The 23,323-nt window shown below is 55.4% G+C and overlaps 1 protein-coding gene across 1 annotated transcript in view; it reads left to right on the top strand.

Moving 5' to 3' along the window:
* The window catches only part of FBLN1 (fibulin 1), a gene marked incomplete at both ends in the record, with an annotated part of 57,574 nt that extends 35,630 nt beyond the window's left edge, over positions 1-21,944 (top strand). The window contains 3 exons of the mRNA XM_080706514.1: positions 3,504-3,646; positions 5,076-5,207; positions 21,805-21,944. Coding sequence (XP_080562640.1) covers positions 3,504-3,646; positions 5,076-5,207; positions 21,805-21,944 — 415 coding nt within the window. The remainder of the gene's footprint in view (positions 1-3,503; positions 3,647-5,075; positions 5,208-21,804) is intronic.
* Positions 21,945-23,323: the final 1,379 nt, after the last annotated feature.

The raw sequence follows: 23,323 nt of genomic DNA, 5'->3' as shown, positions 1-23,323 counted from the left end.
CAGAGTCTCGCAGCCCTGCAGGTCTGAGCCCCTAAACCAAGGTCTCAGCAGTCTGGCTCCCGGGACACCTGCAGGTCAGCGTGTTGTAGCCTTTGGTGGCTCCTCGAGGGGCGAGCGGTGGTGTCACTCCCGTGTCCGCCTTGGCCCGCCCTCAGGGGGCATTCGCCTTCCATGTCTTGGTCTTCTCGTGGCCCCCCTCCCCATAGTCGTGCCAGATGTGGAGCCCACCCTGCTCCAGGATGACTTTATCTAACCAGATCTGCCCTACCTCTACTTCCAAATTAGGCCCTATTCTGGGGTCTTGGGGGCTACAACATCTACAGCTCTTTTTTGAAGGATCACAGTTCAACCCATAGTGCGTCATGTGGGTGAGACAGGTTGAGCAGTTTTCCCCCAAATCCATGCATTGGAATCTTAACCTCCGGGATCTCCTAATATGACTACATAAGATAGAGGCGCTGGGCTTGGTGGCGCATGCTTGTACCCAGCGTTTGGGAGGCAGAGACGAGAGGGTCTCAGGTCGTGGACAGCCTCAGCTACTACTTAGTGAGGCCCTTCACAGCTCAGTGAATATAAAAAGGGCTAAAAAATAGGGCTGAGGGTGTAGCTTGGAGGTAGAATGCCCCTGGGTTCCATCCTCAGTACTACAAAAGAAAGAAAGAAAGAAAGAAAGAAAGAAAGAAAGAAAGAGAAAAGAAAAGAAAGAGAGGGCCATTAAAGAGACAATTTAGCCACGCATGGTGGTGCACACCTGTAACCCAGAACTTGGGAGGCTGAGACAGGAAGATCACAGGTTCATAGTCAGCCTCAACAACTTAGTGAGGCCCTCAGTAACTTAGCAAGGCCCTGCTTCAAAATTTAAAAGAAAGGAGGGCTGGGGTCGTAGCTCAGAGGTAGAACGCCCCTGGATTCAGTCTCCAGCCACGCACACATACACGCACAGAGGCAGAGATGAACCCTATACCGCTGCAGTTCCCACCGGAAGCCACCTGTGGGAAGGCAATGTGCGGGGATACCGCGAGGGGGCGACCTCTGAAAGCACATAAGAGGCCCGGAGGAGACCAGCCCTGCGGATGCCATGGACCTGCACCTCAGCTCCAGAACCGTGAGGCAGGGCATTCCACTGTGTAAATCAGTCTGCAGCATTCTGACAGCGCCACAAACGAACACATGAAATTATTATAAAGCCGGGCGCGGTGGGCACGCTTGTCATCCCCGCGCTTGGGAGGCTGACACAGGAGGATCGCGCAGGTTCGAAGCCAGCCTCAGCTACTTAGTGAGGCTCTCAGCAACTTAGTGAGACCCTGTTTCCAAATAAAATATAAAGTAGGTCTGGGAGTATAGCCCGGTGTAGAAAGCCCCCGGGTTCCACCCCAGTATCACAAAAAACGAAGAAATTATTATAAGAAAACAATGATGACCAGAATGGCATCCTTCTCAATAGTGACAGCACATCTGACCAGCAAACTCACAGATCAAAGCTCTAATAATACCCCATCTTCGAACAAAGCAAAGTAGTAAGAAAATGACCAAAACATGGAGGAAACGTATGAGTTAGAATAGAGAAAACCAAGACATGAGGTAATAGGCTTTAAAAGTTCAAAACCTTTCAGAGCCAGATTGAGCCTCACCAAATTTTTTTAAATCAAGAGTGCATGCTGGGCACAGTGGCACATGCTATAAGCCCAGTACTTAAGAGGCCGAGACAGGAGGATCACAGGTTTAGGGTCAGCCTCGGCAACTTCTCAAGACTCTCAGCAATTTATTGAGATCCTGTTTAAAAAAAAAATCATGCTGGTTGAGTTTTTAAAAATATTTTTGGAAGCTGAGCATGGTGATGCATACATGTAATCCCAATACTTGGTAGGCTGATCACAGGTTCGTGGCCAGCCTCAGCTACTTAGTGAGGCCCTACGCAACTTAGTGAGACCCTGTTTCAAAATAAAGAATAAAAAACAGGGCTACAGGTGTAGCTTGGAGGTCGAATGCCCCTGGATTCAATCCTCAGTACCTAAAAAAAAAAAAATCTTTGGAGAATGATAGTTACTTCATGATCCTAAAAACTGGCAAATACAAGATAATAATCAAAATATATACATCCTAGTAACTGAATAGCCGTGGCATATGGGGTAAGGGCATCTCTTTACAGAATATTGCCAACCAATAACCGCCGGCATTTTGCCATCCCCTAGAGACAGGGGGTCTAGCTTCAGGCATCACAGAAAGACAGACACCAGATACCATGTGCCCTGAGGGAGAATATGCCGGTGCTATCATCTTCCCTGAGAGGCTGGGCCTGGGTCTGATCCAACACCATTGATTCCTTTCAGTGTGGAGGAAACGCAGGGACTGAGGGACACGCTGAACAGCACCAACAGGAAGCAACTGGCAATGTCCAGTTCTCAAACTTATTACTTATTGGCTCTTTTCAGAAAAAAATTACACTGCCTCCCAGAAATCTACCTTAAGTGACTAATAGAAGTACACGGTGGCAACATTCCTTTGGGTCTCTATATTTTGCTCCGGTGCCCTGTGTGGGGGCTGTCACCCAGTTTGGGAATCTGCAGCCCTGCCTGTAGGAGATGCCACAGCCCGAACGCATTGGGCACTTTCACAAATAAATTGTGTGTAAAATAAAGAGATGAAAGGAGACTTAGAAAGGACTTAAAAGGAAGAGCAAAAACGTGTGCACGGGAAGTCTAGATGGTGGGTCTGGAGATGCACACTCGTGTGATCAAACTCTGAGGAAGCCGAGCCGGGCGCGTCCGTGGGGCTCACCCCAGGGCTTCCTCGTGGGACCAAGGGGGGCTCTGGTGGTCTGGCACACAAGTGGCAGCCTCGAGGTGCCCATGCCCTCTCTCAACATGGGTAACGATTACAGAGATGTTTGTGTTCTGAAACTCATTGGAGGAGACCTTCGTTTTGTGTTGCTTTTGTGTCTGTCTTATTTAGGAGAAAGAGGTTTTCAGAGTGTCTCACACCATGTCTGGAATAGAGGCCTGGAATAAACATTAGCCTAGTCCTCTTCCTGCCTGTCACGTGATGGCGCGGGTTGACTTTTTCGTGCCAAGTGCTGAGATCGGCACTTTACATGCGCTGTCCACCTGTGACCTCCCACTCCCCACCGACCTCCGGAGACAGGACGGGGTCCCTTTCTTACTTTGGTGCCCCTGGGGTCCCGCGTGATCTCAGAGCACGCGTGTTGAGCAAGGGTTAATGAATGTGCTTTACGGCGCAGAAACTGGTGCTCAGATGGCACCCTGGCAAACGCCAAAGCTGTGTTCATCCACGGCCATCGCAGATGGAAACCCGAGGGTGTCTCTAGCATTTGGGTCCAGTCCAATTTGCAGGAAGGGCCACTTGGGTGTCCCGCAGAGCAGCTGCGGTTCTGCAGGGCTCTGTCTCTGGGCTGGGCACGCTCTGGCCTGACCGCCTGCGGTTGCTCCCTGGACCTCAGCCCCCATGGGAGCCCCGTCATTCCCGTGTGCTGTGGTTCCCCCCAGGCACCAGCAAGAGAAGGCGGACACCTTGCGCTGTGTCAAGTCCTGCCGCCCGGCTGACGTGGCTTGTATGCGGGACCCCGTGCACACCATCTCCCACACCGTCATTTCGCTGCCCACCTTCCGCGAGTTCAGCCGTCCTGAAGGTGAGTGGAGTTGGCGTGGGGGTCCCAGGCCCTCCCTCCGGATCCCCCTCTGCTGGAGCCCGAGCATTGCCTGCGGGAGCCCTGCCTCGGAACAGGCTTAGGGGTCAAATATAGACCCCACACCAACCTCCACATCAACCCAAGCTGCCCGGAACTGCTCCAACCTGTTCCCAGCCCTCAGTTCAGGGGTTTATTCTTGTGGGAGATGGTCATTCTGCAAAGAGTGTTCAGCGTTGATTCTGTGCCAAGTGCCGGGAAGTAAGGGAGGGCTTCCGGAAGGAAATGCCTTTCACACCGGAGCCCGAGTGGTGCCGGAGAGGTGAGGAAGGAGGCAAGGGGAGAGGAGCCCGGGAGCGGGCCGGGTAACGGTCTAGAGATGAGCGGACAGGGCTGGAAGGGTCAGCAAGAGCCGGAGCCTCTTCCTCCACTGCACGGAGACTAAGAGCCATACCATCTCCCGCTGGCAGAGGGGCTGTGCAGAGCCCAGGACGAGTGACAGTCTTTGAAATTCACAGTGTTACCATCGTACAGGTGGGGGGACCGAGGCCCGGGGAGCCTGGCACGGCCAGGTCAGTACCCGGCAGCCCCAAGGCTTCAGGGAGCATCAAAGGGTTGCAGCTACGAGATTTGCATATTGAAGTTTTATTCTAAGGATTGGGACGGGTGGATGAGAGCCAGACTAGAAGCAGTGCCTGGGATATTGGGATCATATCGCCCCCCTCCCACACACAAAGCTGGCTTCTCAGGGTGGGGCCAGGGCTGCGTGTGCTCCCAGTGCCCAGCCATCTGCCCAGCCCCCTTCTACTGTGGCGCCTCCATCCCTAGTCCATTGGCAGGCATTCACTGAGCTCCAGGTGCCAGGCTCTGGGGAAGACCCACAATAAAGCCAGCCCGGGGCCACCCGGCGCCGACCCTGGACAGGTCATGCAGGTGGCAGGGCGGGCAGGAGAGACTGCCCCAGAGAGGAGGCGCGTGGCTTCCACAGGGCACCGGCTCGGCTTGGAGGGAATCGCCGGCTTCTCTTTGCCTTCTGCAAAATGATGGGGTTTCTCCAGACCACACACAAACCCTTTCCAAATCCCAAGCGGCCGGCACTGTGGCCTCTCAGGCCAGTGCTGATGTGGGAGTCGCTGCCCACAGGGCGTTTGGTGTGGCTGGAGACACCCGTTAGCATCGTGGGCCCAGGGAACCCAGACCCTGACCTTCAGCACTCAAAGGACCTCGGTGGGCACCAGCCAGCTGCCTCTTAGAGTTTACAGATGGGGAAACTGAGTCCCCGGGAGGACCCCCAGGATTCCCCAGCTCTGACCTTGTGACCTCTCCACCTCCCCCTCCCCTTTCCCAGCAGGGGGCCCGTGGCTCCGTGTCCCAGGTGTGAGGTGGGGTGGGCGGGCCTGTTGCACCCTTCCCATCCGGCCTCTCCCCGCAGAGATCATCTTTCTGCGGGCCGTCACGCCGCTGTATCCTGCCAACCAGGCGGACATCATCTTCGACATCACGGAAGGGAGCCTGCGGGACTCCTTCGACATCATCAAACGCTACAGTGACGGCATGACTGTGGGTAAGTGGCCCTCCTGTGCTGTGCCCAAGGCCAGCCACGACCACTGCGGGAAAACCCATCCGTCTGTCTCCTTCCCAGACCAGTCCCATCCATCGTCGTTCAGGGCCCAGTCGGCAGCCCCCGCCAGTCTCCGTCTGAGACACAGCCCAGGATGGTGGGACCTGCCGGGTACTGACCTGGCCGTGCCAGGCTCCCCGGGCCTCGGTCCCCCCACCTGTACGATGGTAACACTGTGAATTTCAAAGACTGTCACTCGTCCTGGGCTCTGCACAGCCTCTCTGCCAGCGGGAGATGGTATGGCTCTTAGTCTCCGTGCAGTGGAGGAAGAGGCTCCGGGCTCTCGTCTCGGCCACTGAACCATGTAGCCTTAAGCGCGTCTTCGTCTTCTCCCCAAGTGTTGGTCGGTAGCGCTCTGCCTCCCTGGAGGGTCCGTCGTAGGAGGCCAGGCAGTTAAAGAACACTCCTGTAGAGCTGGCGCCTGGCTGGAGGACTCCCACCCAGGAGGACGTCCCCTAGGAGGGAAAGGGAACCAGGCCCCAGGGAGGGCCAGGCGGACAACCGGAGGGGGGTTACGGCTTGGGAAGCCCACAGAGCTCATTCTGGCTGGAGGGAGGGAGGGGGCGGAGGATGTCCTGCTGCCGTGCACAGGCCGGGGCAGAGCCCTCCCTGGTTTAATTTACAACCCGCACATCCGAACGTTCCCTCACTTTGCAGACTTGACTCTGTCGCTCAGGGCATCTCTCCCGAGCTGCCCCATCTTAAAGAATGTCCACACGGTCCCCTCTGCCATCCCGGCTCAGAACACTGAAATGGCAGATGCTAGGAACACTCAGAGCTTCTGAGGGAGGGGTAGTCCCCGCCCCACCTGGCCTCAGTTGTCCCGTCGTGGGTCTCCAGGTCTCCACCAGCTCCTGCGCAGGATGTTCTGGAACATGGCCTCCAGGTGGCGCTGTTGGACCTCAGAACCTCAGTCCTGCCGCCCAGCCCGGCGGTTGTTAAACTGGCCGCGAGGGGAAAAGGGAATCGTTATTTCCCTGTTGCCAAAGAGCCATTTATAGCGACTTTACAAGCTCTTAAATGGGTCTGTATGTTGTAAACATAACTGAGTCATTTGGGGTCTCCCCGCCCTCAGCCGCCTCCTCCACCAGTTGGCAGCAGGAATAATTAGCTAATTACAATTAATGGTGCATTAGCCTCGCTGGGGCCCCAGGGGCCGGGGGCACGCTTGGGGTGCCAGCAGCCACGAAACTCGCTGGAGTCACGGCCTGCTTGGGCCTCAGTTTACCCCACTGTAAAATGGAGTTTGGGTGGAGAGAACTTTTAGCAGTGGATGAGGGCAGAGGGGCAAGGAAAGGGGAGGCTGCTCAGGAGCAGCCCCGACCCCGGGTGGTTTCCATAGCTGGGGACCTCGGCCTTTGGCATCATAGAAGGTTCCAATTGTTCATTCCTTCAGTTTCTCCACTCTCCCCAGCCCCTCCTGCTCCTGGGCTGGCCTTGCACACACGGAGGTGGATAATGCCCTGCCGCCCCTGCCCTCTAGCAGGGAGACACCACCCTACTAATGAATCAAACTACTTTGCCGAAACAGACGTGCTTAGAGGACGCGGTCAGCCTTGGGGGCTGCGCGCGTGCACGCCGTCTTGTGGCAGGTCGCTTGCCGTTTCTGCATCTTCTGTTCCCAGCTAAATCCTCCCTGGGGTGATCTGAGCCTGGAGGTTGGGCAGCAGCCAGGCCCAGCGTGGCACTCACCAGCCCCTGTCTCCGTCCGCATTTGTGCCCAGACAGAACCGTCCTGGGAGCTTCTGCTTCTCTGCTTCCCACCCACTGGGGCAGAAAATCCCAGCGTGTCAGAGCCCGAGGCTCCGGAGAGCATCTCTGTCAGCCCCGTCTTCTGTAGAAGGGGAAACCGAGGCCCAGGGGCGGAGGGGACTTGCTGGTCTTTGCCCGTGACTCAGAGGCACATCGGGCCACTGAATGGCCCCAGGGTGCGGGAGGTGACCACGGGTGCCACCCCGCGGCGGCTTCCTGGGAATGGAATGTGGATGGGGTTACAGGTCCCCTCACTGTGCTTGGTCACGGGTGCCCTGGTCTTTGGAATTCTGGGCTGGGGCTGCGTGGGGGAGGGCCCCAGCCTGGCCCTTGGGAATTGCTCCGGCCTGTAGCTCTGCCTCCTGGGTAGGCCCTGGCTGCCGTGGTGCCTCGCTGAGTCTGAGAACGTCCAGCTGACGTCCATGTTGTCTCTTAAGTGGCGATGAAGACCCGATGGGTCAGGTCCTGCCGTGCGGGGGGCCGCGCCATGTTTCTGGCTGCCTTCTCATTGCTGTACCCCTGGATGCCGACCTTATTTCTCGGCTTGTGATGCTTCCCCGGGCTGCTTCTTCTCCCTCTTCCTCTCTCCTTTTCTGCCCAGAATCCCTTCTGGGCCCTTTGGGGGGGAGGGGCTGCCCTGGCACACAGCTCTGGGCCTGTCTGCCCTGACAACTGGGTGACGCTTTAGGCTTCTCACTACTACAGAGCACTTCCCCCCCCTCCCATTCTTCAGGTTGGGGCACGAACCCCACCTGTGGGCCACGGAGGGAAGGGAGTTGAGTGACCCCTTGGAACTGTGCCACGGGACTGCTGCGAAGCCGGGAGGTCCCCACACTTGCTCCGAGGAGCATGCAGTGGCTGGTGTGTGCGCCATCCCAGGCAGGAGCCCCATGTCCGGCGAGAAGTTTAGCGTTTTCAGCTGAGGGCTCCCGGCTCTGCCCCCCGTCAGGGATTGGGAGGCTGAGGCAGGAGGATCATAGGTTGAAGACCAGCCTCAGACACTTAGTGAGACCAGCAGCAATTTGTCAAGACCCTGTTTCAAAATAAAAAACGAAAAGGCTGGGCGATGCGGGGGTGGGAGTAGAATGCTCTTGGGTTCATCGCTGCACCAGAATAAGGAACCACCATGTTTTGCCCCGCATCACATGCTGAGGGCACCTTCCCACTCCCAGCTGGCCACTCTAGGCCATGTCTTGTGTCGACACACGGTATCAGGCCTGGAGGCCTTTCTGGAAGAGGCGGGGCCTCCGTGTCTGTGAAAGAGCGACACTTGGCACACCCATGATGCGCAGGTGCTGGGGTTTTGTCACCACCACGCCCTGATGTGTGGGATTATCCCTACTCAGGGGAGAGGGGGCAAGGGCCGAAGAGGGCCAGAGGCTTGCCCAAGGCTGGAACCCAGTGCTCCCCAGAGCTGGAGTCCACTGGCGGCGGGTGCCAACTTAGGCCAAGTGGCTGGGAATTCGGGTGTCCCTGGGACATACCAGTGGCCAAGCCTTGAGGCCCCGCTGGCCACAGCAGCCCCTAAAGTAACAGAAGGCGCTAATGCCCGAGTGGCCTAAGACCCCGGCTGGCGGGTCGGTCGGCTGCAGTCTTTCAGGCCGCTCTTAGGGCACCCGGAGGCTGCCGGGGGCAGCTGTTGTCTTTGCAGAGTACCCCGCATTCCTCTCTACCCTGCTGTCAGTGAAAAATGAAGAATGTGCTTCCAGCCTGTGCGGAAACGCTCTGCACGCCCGAGGTGTTCTCGGGCCACTACAGAGCCTTCCGCATCCGCCTCGGTTCCTCCTACTTCTGTGGGTACTGGCTGTAGTCAGGGCGCTCTGAGAAGGCTTCTTTCAAGTAAGAGCTCCTGAGGGATGACTAACGGGGTGTTCTGGCCGTGACGGGCGAGCCACACACTGTCAGCCTGCGGCGGGGACAAAAGCCAGCCTGCCCCTCCTGCCTCAGCCCTCCCCATCTGTCTGCTTGTGTGTGTGTGCGTGCATGTGTGTAACTAGGGATTGAACCCAGTCTGCTTGTATGTGTGTGTGTGTGTGTGTGTGTGTAACTAGGGATTGAACCCAGTCTGCTTGTGTGTGTGTGTGTGTGTAACTAGGGATTGAACCCAGTCTGCTTGTGTGTGTGTGTGTTCTGTGTGTGTGTGTGTGTAACTAGGGATTGAACCCAGTCTGCTTGTGTGTGTGTGTGTTCTATGTGGTGTGTGTGTGTGTGTGTGTGTGTGTGTGTGTAACTAGGGATTGAACCCAGTCTGCTTGTGGGTGTGTTCTGTGTGTATGTGTGTGTGTGTGTGTGTGTGTGTATGTGTGTAACTAGGGATTGAACCCAGTCTGCTTGTGTGTTGTGTGTGTTGTGTGTGTGTGTGTGTGTGTATAACTAGGGATTGAACCCAGTCTGCTTGTGTGTGTGTGTTCTGTGTGTGTGTGTGTGTGTAACTAGGGATTGAACCCAGTCTGCTTGTGTGTGTGTGTTCTATGTGGTGTGTGTGTGTGTGTGTGTGTGTGTGTGTAACTAGGGATTGAACCCAGAGGCGCTTTATCCCTCAGTCACCCTCTAGCCCTTTTTATTTTTTATTTTATTTTATTTTTTGTGGTACTGGAGATGGAACCCAGGGACATTGCACCTCCAAGCTATACCTCCAGTCCTATTTTTTAGTCTATTTTTTGAAACAGGGTCTCACTGAGTTGCAGACAGCCTCACTAAGTAGTTGAGGCTGTCCCTGAACCACCATCTTCTGGTCTCCGCCTCCTGAATGCTGGGATTACAAGCGTGCGCCACCACGCCTGACATTTTATTTTTTATTTTGAAACAGGGGCTCGCTAGGTTGCTGAGGGCCTCGCTGAGTGGCTGAGGCTGGCCTCCAACCTGCTCTCTTCCTGCCTCAGCCTCCCAAATAACCAGGATTGCAAGTGTGAGCCACCACACCCAGTTCTGCTTACTTTACTGTTTCCCTGGAGAAACAGAGAAACAGACTTTTCTAGGAAAAAGCCCTATGTAGTGAGGGTTGGCTTTGCCAACATTTCTGTTAAATCCTGCAAGGCAAGAGGAGGCTGAGTAGCTGAAGATACCTTGGCCCTGATCCTGACCTGAGTAGCTGAAGGAACCTTGGCCCTGATCCTGACCTTGCTGCTTCCTGTAAGCCAGCCGTGATGTCATAGACGTGACGATGCAGCGGGGATGCTCTCTGACGAGGTAACAGGTGCTAGGCACTGGTGGCCACGAAGCCTGTGTGTCCAAGGACGGAGGTTGAAGCTGGGGCTGCCCGCTCCAGAGCTGCCCATCCCCAGGAGGCCGACAGAAGCCCTGGAGTTTGGTTTGGTTTGGTTCTTCTGGTCTATACCCGTTGGTGTCTACACTGGCTGGTATCTACAGCAGCAATTTAGTCCTCGCCAGAGAGGATCTGGAGTAAAGCATGTTCTTATAAAAAGCCCCTGTGTAGTCACAGAGAGGGCCTAGCTCAGACGTGGAACACCCCTGGGTTCGATCCCCAGTGCTCACATACATAGGAGTGCTCCTCCAAGTGGCAGAAACCTCCCTCCAGGGCGGCTGCACATCCCAGCTCTGTGTGGGAGACAGTGAGAACCGGGTGTGGCCAGGTGAGACGCAGCAGGCAGCTCATGCCCACACTGACTAGCCGAAGCCGTTTATCCCTCACAGATCCCAGAACGCAGAGGGCGGCCAAAGCCTCCCTGGGGTCCAGGCAGTCCTCAGTGGGGAGTTGTGGGGAGCAGGAGCCGCGGGTCCCTCTGGGACTGGGGTCACCGCAGCAGAGCGGCGCAGCCCCTGGGGGGTGTTGGGGTCTGCGGGGCCAGCCGGCTGGCTGTGTGTCGCTGTCCCTCGGAGGTGGCACCAGGAGGAGACTGTAAGGCAGAGATCTGGCTGGGCACACTGGGGAGCCGGGAGGAGGCAGAGACTGGGGGCCATGCCAGGGCCCTGAGCCCGCTGGGGCGAGAAAGTCCAATGGATGTCCAGAATGGACGCCGGAACCCCTTCCCCAAAGGGGCTCGACGGCTCACATTTCCAACACCGGCTGTGCCCAGCGCTGGAGCCTGTGCAGGTGACCAGCGTGTTGACACTCTCAGACAGCACTCCCTCACCCCTCTGAAAGGTGGCGAAACATTTGACATTTTTGAGGATTTTTCTTTTTTCTTCTTGTCCTTTTGGAACTGGGGGTCAAACCCAAAGTCTCATAACTGCAAGGCTGGCGCTTTGCCACTGAGCTACATCCCAGCCCAACATTTTACATTTTGAAATTATATTTTAGCCAGGCGTGGTGGTGCACGCTTGTAACCCCAGTACTTGGGAGGCTGAGACAGGATCGCGGTTTGCAGCCAGCCTCAGCTACTCAGTGAGGCCCTCCGCAACTTAGTGAGACCCTGTTTCAGAACAAAGAATAAAAAATAGGGCGGGAGGTATAGCTCAGAGATAGAATGCTTCTGTGTTCCATCCCCAGTACTCCCCCCCCCCCACACACACACACACAGAGGCAGAGCTCAATCGAGTCTCAGCAGCCATGATAAACTGTCCTGGGCTGGATTCCTGGCTCTCTGCTTCTAGCTGTGTGACTTTCGGCAGATTACATAACCTAACTGAGCTGTGGTTTCTTCTCAGGAAAATTCCCTTAGCAGTAATTGCCCTGCAGGGTCATGAGGACCGGGTAATGTGGATATTTTAGCGGATGACAAGAAGTCCCTCTCCGCAGGTTGTCAATGGGATATGAGTCACGGGGAGAGGTGGTTTGGGACTGGAGGGCTGGCAGAGCTCAGAGCCCCCCAGGGAACCAGAGGCTAGAGCAGGGGCGGGGCGGTGCCCGGCCCATCAACCCCGCGCCGGCCTGGGAGCCATTTACTAAGCACGTCCGGCGGCCTGGGCTGGTGTGTCTGGCCAGCCCCAGTGGGAAGCTGGTGGCTGCGCCTCCCAAGTCCTGTTGTCCCCAGATTATTTTATGCATTCAGCAAAATCACGCTGTGTTCCCGCTCCGTGCCAGGCCCCACACTAGTGCCGGGGAACAAATTTACGCCCCAGCCACACACCCTGCTTTCAGAAAGCTGCTGATCGGCTTCCTCAGTGCCCCAACACCCGAGCTTCTACAGCTGAACGTGCTTGTTTTCCAAGGGTTGACGGCATCCTTGTTAAAATACATCAGCCAGCTGGGCGTGGTGGCACATACTTGTAAACCCAGCATTTGGGAGGCTGAGACAGGAGGGTTCGAGGACAGCCTCAGCTACTTAGTGAGGCCCTTTGCAACTCAGTGAGACCTTGTTTCAAAATAAAGAATAAAGACAGCCGGGCGTGGTGGCGTGCGCTTGTAATTCCAGCGTTTGGGAGGCTGAGACAGGAGGATCGCACAGGCTTGAAGCCAGCCTCAGCTACTTAGTGAGGTTCTCAGCAACTTAGTGAGACCCTGTTTGAAAATAAAACTACAAAATAAGGGTATTTTGTATTTGGGTATTTGCAGGGTGTGTAGCTCAGAGGTCAAATGCCCCTGGGTTCCATCCCCAGACCCACAAAAAAAAAAATCCACCTCTCTGCCCGGCCGGGGACCGCCTCAGCCAAGGCTTCAGGTCTTACATGCTTTCAGCCGTCATTCTCCCCAGCTCTGGGTTTCTGGACCACCTCTTTAAAATCATTACCTCTGAAGGGGTTAAACAGGCCCTGCTGACCCTGTCCTGCAGCCTGATTTGGCAGGTTTGGCCCCGGGATCAGTGCGCATTACAAATGACATGCAGAAATTCCACTAAAATCAACAGCGCAGCCACCGCTGCCCAGCGATGAGCGATGGGCCCTGTCCCGGCTTCCACGGCAAATCCTGGGGATTAGGCGCTTTCTCTTCTCTGAGAGGCACAGCCCTGTCACCCCGGGGCCACACCCTGGCCAGCAGCCAAGTCGTCTCCAGGGTGATGGGCAGCCTCCCAACTGGGGATAGGCCGCAGCCTGACTCCACCTCGAGGCCAGCAGCAGGGGCGGCCAGGGCTAGAGGAGACAAACACCTGTTACTGCCCACGCGGGGCCCCCGCGGAGCAGAGAGGGGGCTGTGCCCCAGAACTCAGCACCAAGAGGGGGGCTGTCCAACCGGGACTCAGTGCTGGTGACCCGCCCCCCAGCCCTGGTCCTGCTGCAGGATCCTCTGCAATGTAGACAGAAGAGTCTGTTCACAAGATCAGTGCCCTCCACGCCCCAGATCGCCTCTTGGGGCCAAGGTGCAGCTGGGACCTGACCGAGGAGGGCCAGGGGGTGCGACCTGCCCTGCAGCCGCCGCTCTGGATGGAGGGTTCAGCCAGGTAGAGGACCTTTTGGGTGCAACTCAGGTGGTACACTCTGGCTCCGGGAGCGCCCCGGGTCACACAGCTGCGCCAGCTGTGGCCAGGACTCCCTGGGTCTGGAGAGAGGTGGAGAGGACCCGACCAGGCCTGGAGGATATCTGACCATCCCAGGCCCCACACCTTCCTAGCTCTCTGGGGCACGCGCTGAGCCCCCACGGTGGTCCCTTCTCCCCGTGCCCACAGCCAGTGTTCCTGTGACTGCCGTGTTTGAGGCCTGTGCTGTTGGTCCCTGCTACCTGGCTGGAGAGACGTCGCCCCTCGACCAGCCCTGCCCCCTACCCTGCTCCTGCCCTCTGGCATAGAAGGTGCAGGCAGTAGGGATCATGCCTGTCTGTCTTTCTCAGTCCCTCCTGGGTTTCTTAGAGCAAGCGGGGCCTGACCTAGGGGCCAGCACTTGGGGATGACCAGGCCCCAGGAGGAAGAGAGGCTCCCAGACCCACCCACGGCTCCTTCAGTCCCGCCTCTCACGGCTTCTCCCTTCCTCTCCCTCCTGCTCTGTTTCATCCACCCAGCCATGCCCGGACCCCCACATCCCGTGACCTCTAACCTCCCCTGGGCTCCAGCCATGGCATTCACCCATCTTCTCTTCTCAGCGAGCTCCTATTCATCCTTCAAAGCCCAGGTCAGCCATCAGCCTCTGGGATGCCCTTGACACCCTGCCCCATGCAGCATCTTCGGCTGCTTCTCCTTGACCCCATTGCACCCTGGATGATCCCCTGGGAGCTTTTCCTATGCATTCTCCAACACCATGAGCACCCTGGTCGGGCTCAGCCTAAGGGATGAGGCAGGGACCCAGATCGGCAGCGGCAACGGGACAAGAAACAAGAATCATACACACTGCCACCTGGGGGCGCTGTGAGGGTGCAGAGCGGGAGCCCCGGGCACTGGGCACAGCTGGCCTCAGTGACGCCTGAGCCGGAGTGGGGCAGGGCCGGCGAGAGTGTCCTCAGGTTCCCTCCTGGGGGGACCAGTGGGGTGGGGGCTGTTGTTCAATGCACTTGAGTTTCAGTTGCCTCTAGGGAGATTCAAATAGGTTGATGAGTTTGGGTCCAGGACCCGAGAGAACTCTGCAGGTGGGCAGTGGAGCTGAGGCCAAGACCCGGACATACAGAGGGAGGGGAAATTATTTCCTGCCCCTCCCCTCCCATCACAGTCACGTGTGTGGCCAACTCGGTAGGAGAAGGCACATCGAGCCCCTTTTTATTTTGAAATGTCCCTGCTAAGTCACTGAGGCTCTCCGTAATTGGCCGTGGCTGTCCTCAAATCTGCAATCCTCCTGTCTCAGCCTCCCAAGTGCTGGGATTACAGGCATGCACCACTGCACCCAGCTGACACTTGGTATTTTTATTTATTTTCATTTTATTTATTTATTTTGTAGTAGTAAGGATGGAACCCAGGGACATTCTACCTCTGAGCTACACCCCAATCCCTATTTCTTATCCTTTATTTTTAGTCTGTTTGTTTGGTGGTACTGGGGTTCCTAGAAACCCTTCTACCTCTGGGCTACACTCCCAGACCTATTTTTATACTTTTTTATTTGGAAACAGGGTCTCTTAAGCCAGCGAGGCTGGCTTCGAACCTGCGCAATCCTCCTGTCTCCGCCTCCCAAGCACGGGGATTACAAGTGCGCGCCACCACGCCCGGCTGTCCTTTATTTTGAAACAGGGTCTCACTAAGTAGCTGAGGCTGGCCGCGAACCTGTGATCCTCCGGTCTTAGCCTCCCAAGTACTGGGATTACAAGCATGAGCCACCATGCCCGGCTTGACACTTGGTATTTTAAATATGTGGCCCAGATACCTGTCCCCTTCCTTCCAAGCCAGCGTGCTCTTTCTTGGGGCAAAGAAGGAGGATATCAGAAGCCCGGTCCCTTCAACCTCACCAGTTTCAGGCTGGATTACTCTAGAATCCCCAATTCCCCCTGCCGCTTTTGCCCTGTGGGTAGGAGCCAGCGCAGGGTAGTATATTCTGGATGCGCCGCGGCCCCGTCTCTTGGTGAGGTGAGGGAGAGGGAAGCTCCGGGGTCAGCCCATGGCCCTGCAGCATGGCGTCCGGGACACGCTGCTCTGAGGCCTCGCTTTGTCCCCAGCTCACGAAGCCTCTTCCACAGCTCAGCAGTGGGGACCGAGCCCAGCGTCAGGCTCGCGGATCCGTCAGTTCCCATCGCCTCCCCTGGCCGTGGCCTCGCTCCCAGCCCCCTGCACTCGGGGTTGTTGTTTGCGGGTTCAAGTGAAGCATCCCCAAACCGAAAATTCAAAACCCCAAATGCTGCGGAATCCTAAACTTTTTGAGTGTCGACATGACACTGCACGTGGAAAATTCCACACCATCAAACTTTGGCTTCGTGCACTAAATTACAAAGATTATTGTACATGTTACCTTCGGGCTATGAGGGCAAGGTGTGTGTGAGACGTAAGAGCATTTCATGTTTGGACTTGGGTCCCACCCTCCAGATACATCTTTATGTACGTGGAAGTCTTCCCCAAACCCAAACGCCTCCCGTCCCAAGCACTTGGGATAAGGGAGACTCGGCCTGGCAGAGACGGCCTTCCTTCCTGCTCTGGGCTCTCCCTCCTCGGCTAGCTGAGTGCCCTTCATCCAGGATCAGTGATTCCTTCTGAGACCATGTAACCAGACTCCTTCACAGCACCGCCATGTGTGTGACAAGGCCTCGTGGGTCCTGGGGCTCCAGCTGCTCTTTGCCAGCCCCTTGTATGCGTGGGCCACACGCCACCATCCTCCTGCCCGGGGCCAACACACGTGGCCCACTCTCCTTCCAGGTGGCCAGCACCTGCAGTCTCAACCTTTGCCTGTTGGCCATTGGTCCCCACGCCTTTCCCTGGCGGGGGGTACTTTTCTACCTTATCAACTGTGCTGAGGACTTGAGTCCCTAATCCAGGCCCCCACTCAACAACCAGCGTTGAGTATATCAGGGGCCGAGTAGGACCAAGGACCTACTGTGCTCCAAGAACCAGGGATACAAGACTGGCCAAGGAGAACAGTGTCCTCGCCAGGCCCGGTGGGGCGCACTTGTAACCCCAGTACTTGGGAGGCTGAGACAGGAGGATTGCAGGTTTGTAGCCAGCCTCAGCTACTGAGTGAGGTCCTTCAAGACTTAGTGAGACCCTGTTTCAAAATAAAGAATAAAATAATAGGGCTAGGGGTATAGCTCGGTGGTTGAATGCCCCTGAGTTTAATCCCCAATACTGCAAAAAAAAAAAAAAAAAGGGAAGAGAGAAAGAAAGAGAAAGGAAGGAAAAAAGGAAGGAAGTGTACTGGGTATTTATGTGGTGGTAGGGAGATGCTGGCCATCAAGGGTACAAATAACTCCTACATCTGATTTCAGATCTTCAGATAGGCACAGCCCTTACTCTTTTTAAGATACCGATGCATGGCTTTCAGTCTCCCCTCTGCCTTTTCTCGCTCACGTGCTGTCTTTTAGGAGGCACAGATAGAGCCAGGTGTGGTGGTCACACCTGTAATTCCAGCACTTGGGAGGCTGAGGCTTGGAGGATGGCAGTTCCAGGCCAGCCTCAGCAACTCGGCAAGACCCTGTTTCAAAAAAAATAAATAAATAAAAAGAGCTGGAAGTATAGCTTAGAATGCACCCTGGGTTCAATTCTTAGTACCAAAAAAAGAAGGCAGCACACGTGATTCCCACTGGCCTGAGATACCATGCCGGGTCTTGATTCGTGGCCTCACTGATGCCCTGTCCGCTCCGTTAAACTTCGGCAGTTAGAAGAGTAACTCAGGACTCAGGTGGAGACTGGACTTGAGACCCAGTGGTGCCTTCCTGCACAAGGGCCCACAGCCGGCTGCTGCAGAACCAGCTAAGAAGCCAGCCTGTGACTCGTCTCTTTACAGTTTTGAGTCAGACAGGCTGCTGCAGAGGGCACCGTTACCGATTCCTATCATTTCAAGTATCGATGGGTGGTCACATGGGACCTCACATGGCAGACACTGGGAGGGGGCGTCAGGGGCCAGAATGTGAGCTGTGGACCCCGAGAGGAAATCGAGTCCCTCCCTGCTGGACCGAGGCGCCTTCCATTCAGGACTCGGGGTCCCAAGCACACCCGCTGCAATTTGCAAAGCAGAGCTAAGACATGAAGGCGGAATGCCTCGGGGGACCTACATTTTTTCAGCAGGGAAAAAAGTTTAATTATATCTTTAAGAAGCGCAGACATGCTGAGGAATACCAGCAGTGTCTGAGACCCCGAGCAGAAATGCCAAGGACAAGGATTGGAAGATTAACACCGCTGAACTCAGCACTGTGGCCTGCCTCGCTCAGCCTCCCCTGCCTGGCTTGCCCAGCCTGGCCCTGCTCTCAGGGCTGCCCAGAGCCTTCACCCTCTTGGGCTTTGCGCATCCTTCCTGCCGCCTCAGCCCCTGCCAAGTCTTCAAAATCTATTTTAAATGTTAGCTTCTGGTGGGGGTGGATGGGTAGATGCATGAGGGAATGAGCGGATGGATGGATGGATGGATGGATGGATGGATGGGGATATGGGTGGGTGGGTAGATGGGTCGATAGGTGGGCGATGGGTAGGTAGGAAGCTATGAAGGCAGAATTGACATCCAAACCAACCACTCGATCCTCCGTAATTTACTTGGCATCTGGGGACCAGATGGAGTGTTTAAGTTCTCTTTTGTAAAACAACCCGACTCTTGCTGGAGTTCAGTCAAGGGGAAGGTGAGGAGATGTCAGTGAACTCTGAACAGGTGCGAGGACAGAGGAGACATGTCCCCAAGCCCGAGCTGCGGGGAAGGCTGGAGGAGGGGATGCAGCCCACTGAGCAGGCCTGGCGTGGGAGGGGATCCCTGGGGTGAGCCGGGCGTGGACAGAATCCGAGATGCTACCTGGACTTCAGGTCAGGGCGGAAGAGAGAAGATGATTCTGGAAGGGACAGCGTTCTTACCCTTGCAAAACTTTGTTTTGAGTTAATCATCTTTCTTGTTAAATGCCAAGATCCTGAGAAAACCAGGCCCTGAATGAGACCCCCCAGTCACTCAGCCTGACACCTCCTGTTCCTTCTCAGGGTCCCTTTCACTAGCTTCCCGCACTAGTTCCCTGTCTCCCCACACGGCTGCTTACTCTCCGAATGACCTGCCAGCCGCATAGAGTCTGGTCTTCAGCCGCCATAGAAACGGAATCCCCTGCAGTGCTCCGATAGGATGTATTTAGGTGCAAACGCTTGCCACGCTCGTTACCTGGCCAGGGTGTTCCTTTCAAATAAAGCTCAGAAATCAGTGAGTCCCGGAGAAGCACTTAACACTTGCTACGTATTTCAGTGGTGCGGGGATTTAGCCAATACTTTGGGAACCGGACTTTTGGGAGCCGGCAGCAGTCATTTCTGAATGGCCACCGTCTTGTTTCTGATTGGAAGGTTTCTTTTTCTCTCCCTTTATTTCTTCCTTTCCCCATCCTGGGCAGTACCAGGGCCTTGCACATGCTAGCCAAGTGCTTTCTAGCACTGAGCAACACTCCCAGGACTTTCTATTTTATTTTGAGACAAGGTCTTGCTAAGTTGCCCAAGCTGGTCTCCAATTTGCCAGCCTCCTGCCTCAGCCTCCCAAGTAGCTGGAATTGCAGCTATGCACCAGCTAAGGAGGTTGCATTTTTTATCCCTTTTTACAGAATAGGATATTGAGATCCGGGGGTTAAATAACGCACCTAACCCAGGTTGGTCAGACTCAAGCCCTTGCCCTGAGGTCTCAAGGGGTCCACCATGGCCGGCCCTGTCCCCAACAGAGCCTGTGATATCAGCACCGTCTCTTTCCTTCTCTGTCCCAAACTGGTCCTTAGGAGAGACCCTTGGATTCTCTACATACTTATCTAGCCCAGCACCTGGTGCCCATCATGTGCCCAAACACATCTGTGAACTGTAGACACTATCAAGGGTTGTACATGAGCCAGGAACACTTACTTACACAGCCATGTAAAATAAATATGTAAACATATAATTATGACAATATGAGTGACTTAAGATTTTATAGCATTTGCATTTTGTTGGGGGGTACTGGAAATTGAACCCAGGGGCATTCTACCTCCAAACTATACCCTCACCCCATTTTATTTTTATTTTGACACAAGGTCTCACTAGGTTGATGAGAATCTCACTACTTGCTGAGGCTGTCCTTAAACCTGTGAGCCTCCTGGCCTAGCCTCCCAAGTACTGGATTACAGGCTTATGCCACTATGCCTGGTTGTGTTAACATTTTATATACAAATTTTATAATAAGTATATAGGTCTACACAATCTCTAAATTACAGATTTTATATCAACATTATACTTTATAATTATATATGAATTTGGAAAATATATTTTACATGAAGTGTTAAAACATTTATATATAAATTATACATTTTGTGTGCCTTAAATACTATATATTATAAATACACTAACTTAGGTAAATATTGTTGACTTATATTATTATGTAATATGCAGAGATATAGTAGGCATAGAAATGAAGCTGTACGGGCCGGGCGTGGTGGCGCACACTGTAATCCCAGTACTTGGGAGGCCGAGACAGAAGGATCGCAGGTTCAAAGCCAGCCTCGAAAATTTTGTAAGGCTCTCAACAACCTAGTGAAGGCTGAGACAGAAGGATCGCAGGTTCAAAGCCAGCCTCAAACATTTTGCAAGGCTCTCAACAACCTAGGAAGACCCTGTTTCCAAATAAGAAAAAAATAAAAAATTGAGCTGGGGGTAGACTGCCTCTGGGTTCAGTCCTCTTGGCAGTCTCCTGAGAATCACCGCTCTGAGCACCAGGAACAGTGGTGGGAACCTGTGCCGCGTCCTGGGGAAGTAAGCGAGGGCCCGGGCACTGTGGCTGGGGAGAGGGAAAGGTGACACTGAAGCCACCGGGGTCATGGGAGCGGGAGTGGATTCTGCGCTGAGCCCGCCCTGACCCCACCCAGGGAGGGGCTGCAGGAGCACCCTAGTCACCCGGGCCACTGGCAACAGGCCCACATCCTCTGCTGGGTGCCGAGATCTACAGCGCAGGGCTGCGGGCTGACGGCCTGCAGGGCCTGGACTGTCCCCCTTAGAGCTGGAGCCATGTTTGCGTAGGACGGAACCTTGAGCCACCCGGCTGGCTGCTGGGCATTTCACTTCGAGACAGAAGCCCAGAGAGCGGAAGGGGTGTCGTGTCCAGATCCTCCTCCCAGGCAGGGACTTACGTCCTGACCAGGAAGTAGCTGTGATCAGACCGGGAAGTAGGAAGAGGCCTTCGCGGTCCGTCTGCCCGAGGCAGGCTCCCCTGAGCACATTTCCTAAGGCTATGGCGGGCCTCTTGGCAGAAATCAGCCCGGATCCGCGGGTGGAGGCTGTCTCTCAGCGTCGGATCTTCACGCTGCTCGCTTTCTTTACAGCGTCCGCGCCGTGTGCTGAAGGCTGCGCACACTGTCTCTCCCCATTTTTTCACGTTCAGGGACATCATGTTGGTACCTTGAAATCAGCCCGGGAAGTGGGTGTGTGGCACCAAGCAGAGAGCCGGTTGCTAAGCAGCCAGCAGCACAGCCCTGCATCTGCTCCTCGAGGAGCCGGTCCTGCTGTCAGTGCGCGGGAGCCCTCGAGTCATTCAGCAGTGGCTGCACCCAGACCCTGGGGATCGGCCTGCAGACCCGGCTCATGGGGACCTTGCAGGAAAGGCACCTCCTCCAAGGAGCCTGTCCTGACTTCCCCAGCCTGCCTCGCCTCCATCCTCACCCCGTCGGGCTCTGTGGGAACACAGCACTTAGCGGTTTTCATCCTAGAAACCAGGGTGCCCTTAGTTGTCTCTGACGTATTGTACGAGGGTTCCGGTGCGTGTGCGTGCATGTGAAGGCAGATTGCCTGGCCCTCTGGTCTGGCAGGGAGGTTGGCCCCGCGCAGCTGCAGCCAATGCCCTGCAGATGCAGCCCTGAGGCACCTGGACTGTGCGGTGTGGACGGTCCGGGGCATGTGCTATGGGGCATCGAGACTGCTCCCTGTGGAGGAGAATCCAGGGCCCTCCGTCATCCTCAAGGGCCGAGAGAATCGTCACTTCACTGCTGCCCAGGAGTAACTTCTCCCCTGGGCATAGGGGTTTCCTGGGCATCTGCCCCACGCCCGACCTTTCCCTGGGCTTCTATAAATTCTGCCTGGTGGGCAGTGGTAGAGCAGGAAATCAGGGCTCCAAGTGGCGGGAACTGGCCTTGACCCATGTACAGCCTGCTATAGACCACACGCTCCGACGCTTCTCGCAGCCCGAGCTGTGTGTAATGAACAGGCGGTCTCGGGAAGTGACGAGTTGGCCGCCGCCAGTCCCCGGAGGAGAAGCAGAGCCCGGAGTGACCGCTCGGAAGGGAACGTTGTGCAGGGGCCTTGAGCTTTCGGCTCAGGACGAGGCTCCTTCTTAGCCCCGCAGTGGGAACTGAGATGAGAATGATTTCCCAGATGCCCCGGTTGCTGCAGTCCAGGTTGACCTTAGCGCGCTTCTGCTCTCTCTGCAGGTGTGGTGCGCCAGGTGAGGCCCATCGTGGGCCCGTCTCATGTCGTTCTGAAGCTGGAGATGAACTACGTGGTCGGGGGTGTGGTTTCCCACCGCAACGTCGTCAACGTGCACATCTTTGTCTCTGAGTACTGGTTCTGAGGGCTGGTACGCCGCGCGGTCAAGGGTGCACCCCCAGGCCGAGTCGTCGCTACCAGAGATTATGGCCTGTCCTTCTTTGTACCCTCAGGCGTTTCTTAATGTTATATATTGATTTGTAGTGTTAGGCCCAACAGGTCTTATGCTGAGCCCGACGAATAAGTCCATCCAATGTATTTTGATGTTTAAACAATGAGTCCAATTACTCAGCTGTTTGGTTGGAAACTGCTTATGTTTTTAATGCGGAGGTTAAGTTTTGCTCCTCTGCCCGTGCGCTGGCTCCTGCGAGGGACCGAGGAAGGGGGCATTTTTCAAAGAGGAGGCCAGTCCGAATACCAAGAGAAGACCAGTTCCCGCCCTGAGTGGATGAAATTTGACATTCCGGTTTACCCTCCCTTTTTTTCAAAAATTTTTGCCCAATCACATTTTGTGTGTTCTACGCCCATGGCTTCTGTGGGATAGCGCATAAGTGGACAGTAAATGCTCCCCAGAAGCAGCGTGACGGAATGCCTCAGGGCGCACTTAGAAGGTAAGTGCCGTTCTGTTGAAATTAGGGAAAATCTCAGAAACGGCACAGGCTGAGGTTGCGGTGTGGCCCGGTGTGTCCAGCAGGGGACCGGCTGGGTTTCTCTGTACCCCGCATCCGCCTTATCTCCCAGGGGGAAGATAAACAGCTTTGTGATTCTCCTGATGACCTATGTATGGAGTCTTTCAAGAAGAAGGTTTCTGCAAGTCCAAAGTTCCCCAACAGCAAAGGGGCTGTGACTCTGCCTCCCTCCCCCAGGCTGTTTCAAAATTCTTTCTGAGCCAGACTGGTGGTGAGCAACCGTAACCCTGGCACTTGGGAGAGGCAGAGTCGGGAAGGCCAGCCTCAACAACTCGTGAGCCCCTTTGCTGCTTCGTAAGACCCTGTTTCAAAAAGAAAAAAAGAGAGAGAGATGAGGGTGTAACTCAGAGGCAGAATGCCCCTTGGTTCAATCCCCAGCAACACACACACACACACACACACACACACACACACACACACACACACACACCTTCTGCCCGCCAGCCTGTGTATTTCTGCCCACAGCTGTCTTAATCTGTTTTCTGTTGCCATAATAAAAGACCTGAGACAAGATAATTTATAAGGAACAGAAGTTTACTTGGCTCGTGGTACTGGAGACTGGGAAGCCCAAGAGCATGATGCTGGCAGCTGCTCAGGAGCTGGCAGGGGCCTTCCCTCGGCATCACAGCATGGCACAGGGCCCCACATGGCAAGAGAGAGCGGGTGTGCCAGCTCAGTTGGACCCGGGGTGTTCCACATCTGAGTTACACCTTCAGGCCTTTTTAGATTTTATTTTTTTGTTTGGAAATAGGATCTTGCTAAGCTGCCGAGGTTA

This window comes from Muscardinus avellanarius (assembly GCF_963383645.1).
Source record: "Muscardinus avellanarius genome assembly, chromosome: 11".
NCBI classification, from domain to species: domain Eukaryota; kingdom Metazoa; phylum Chordata; class Mammalia; order Rodentia; family Gliridae; genus Muscardinus; species Muscardinus avellanarius.
This window is presented reverse-complemented; position numbering and strand designations above follow the sequence as displayed.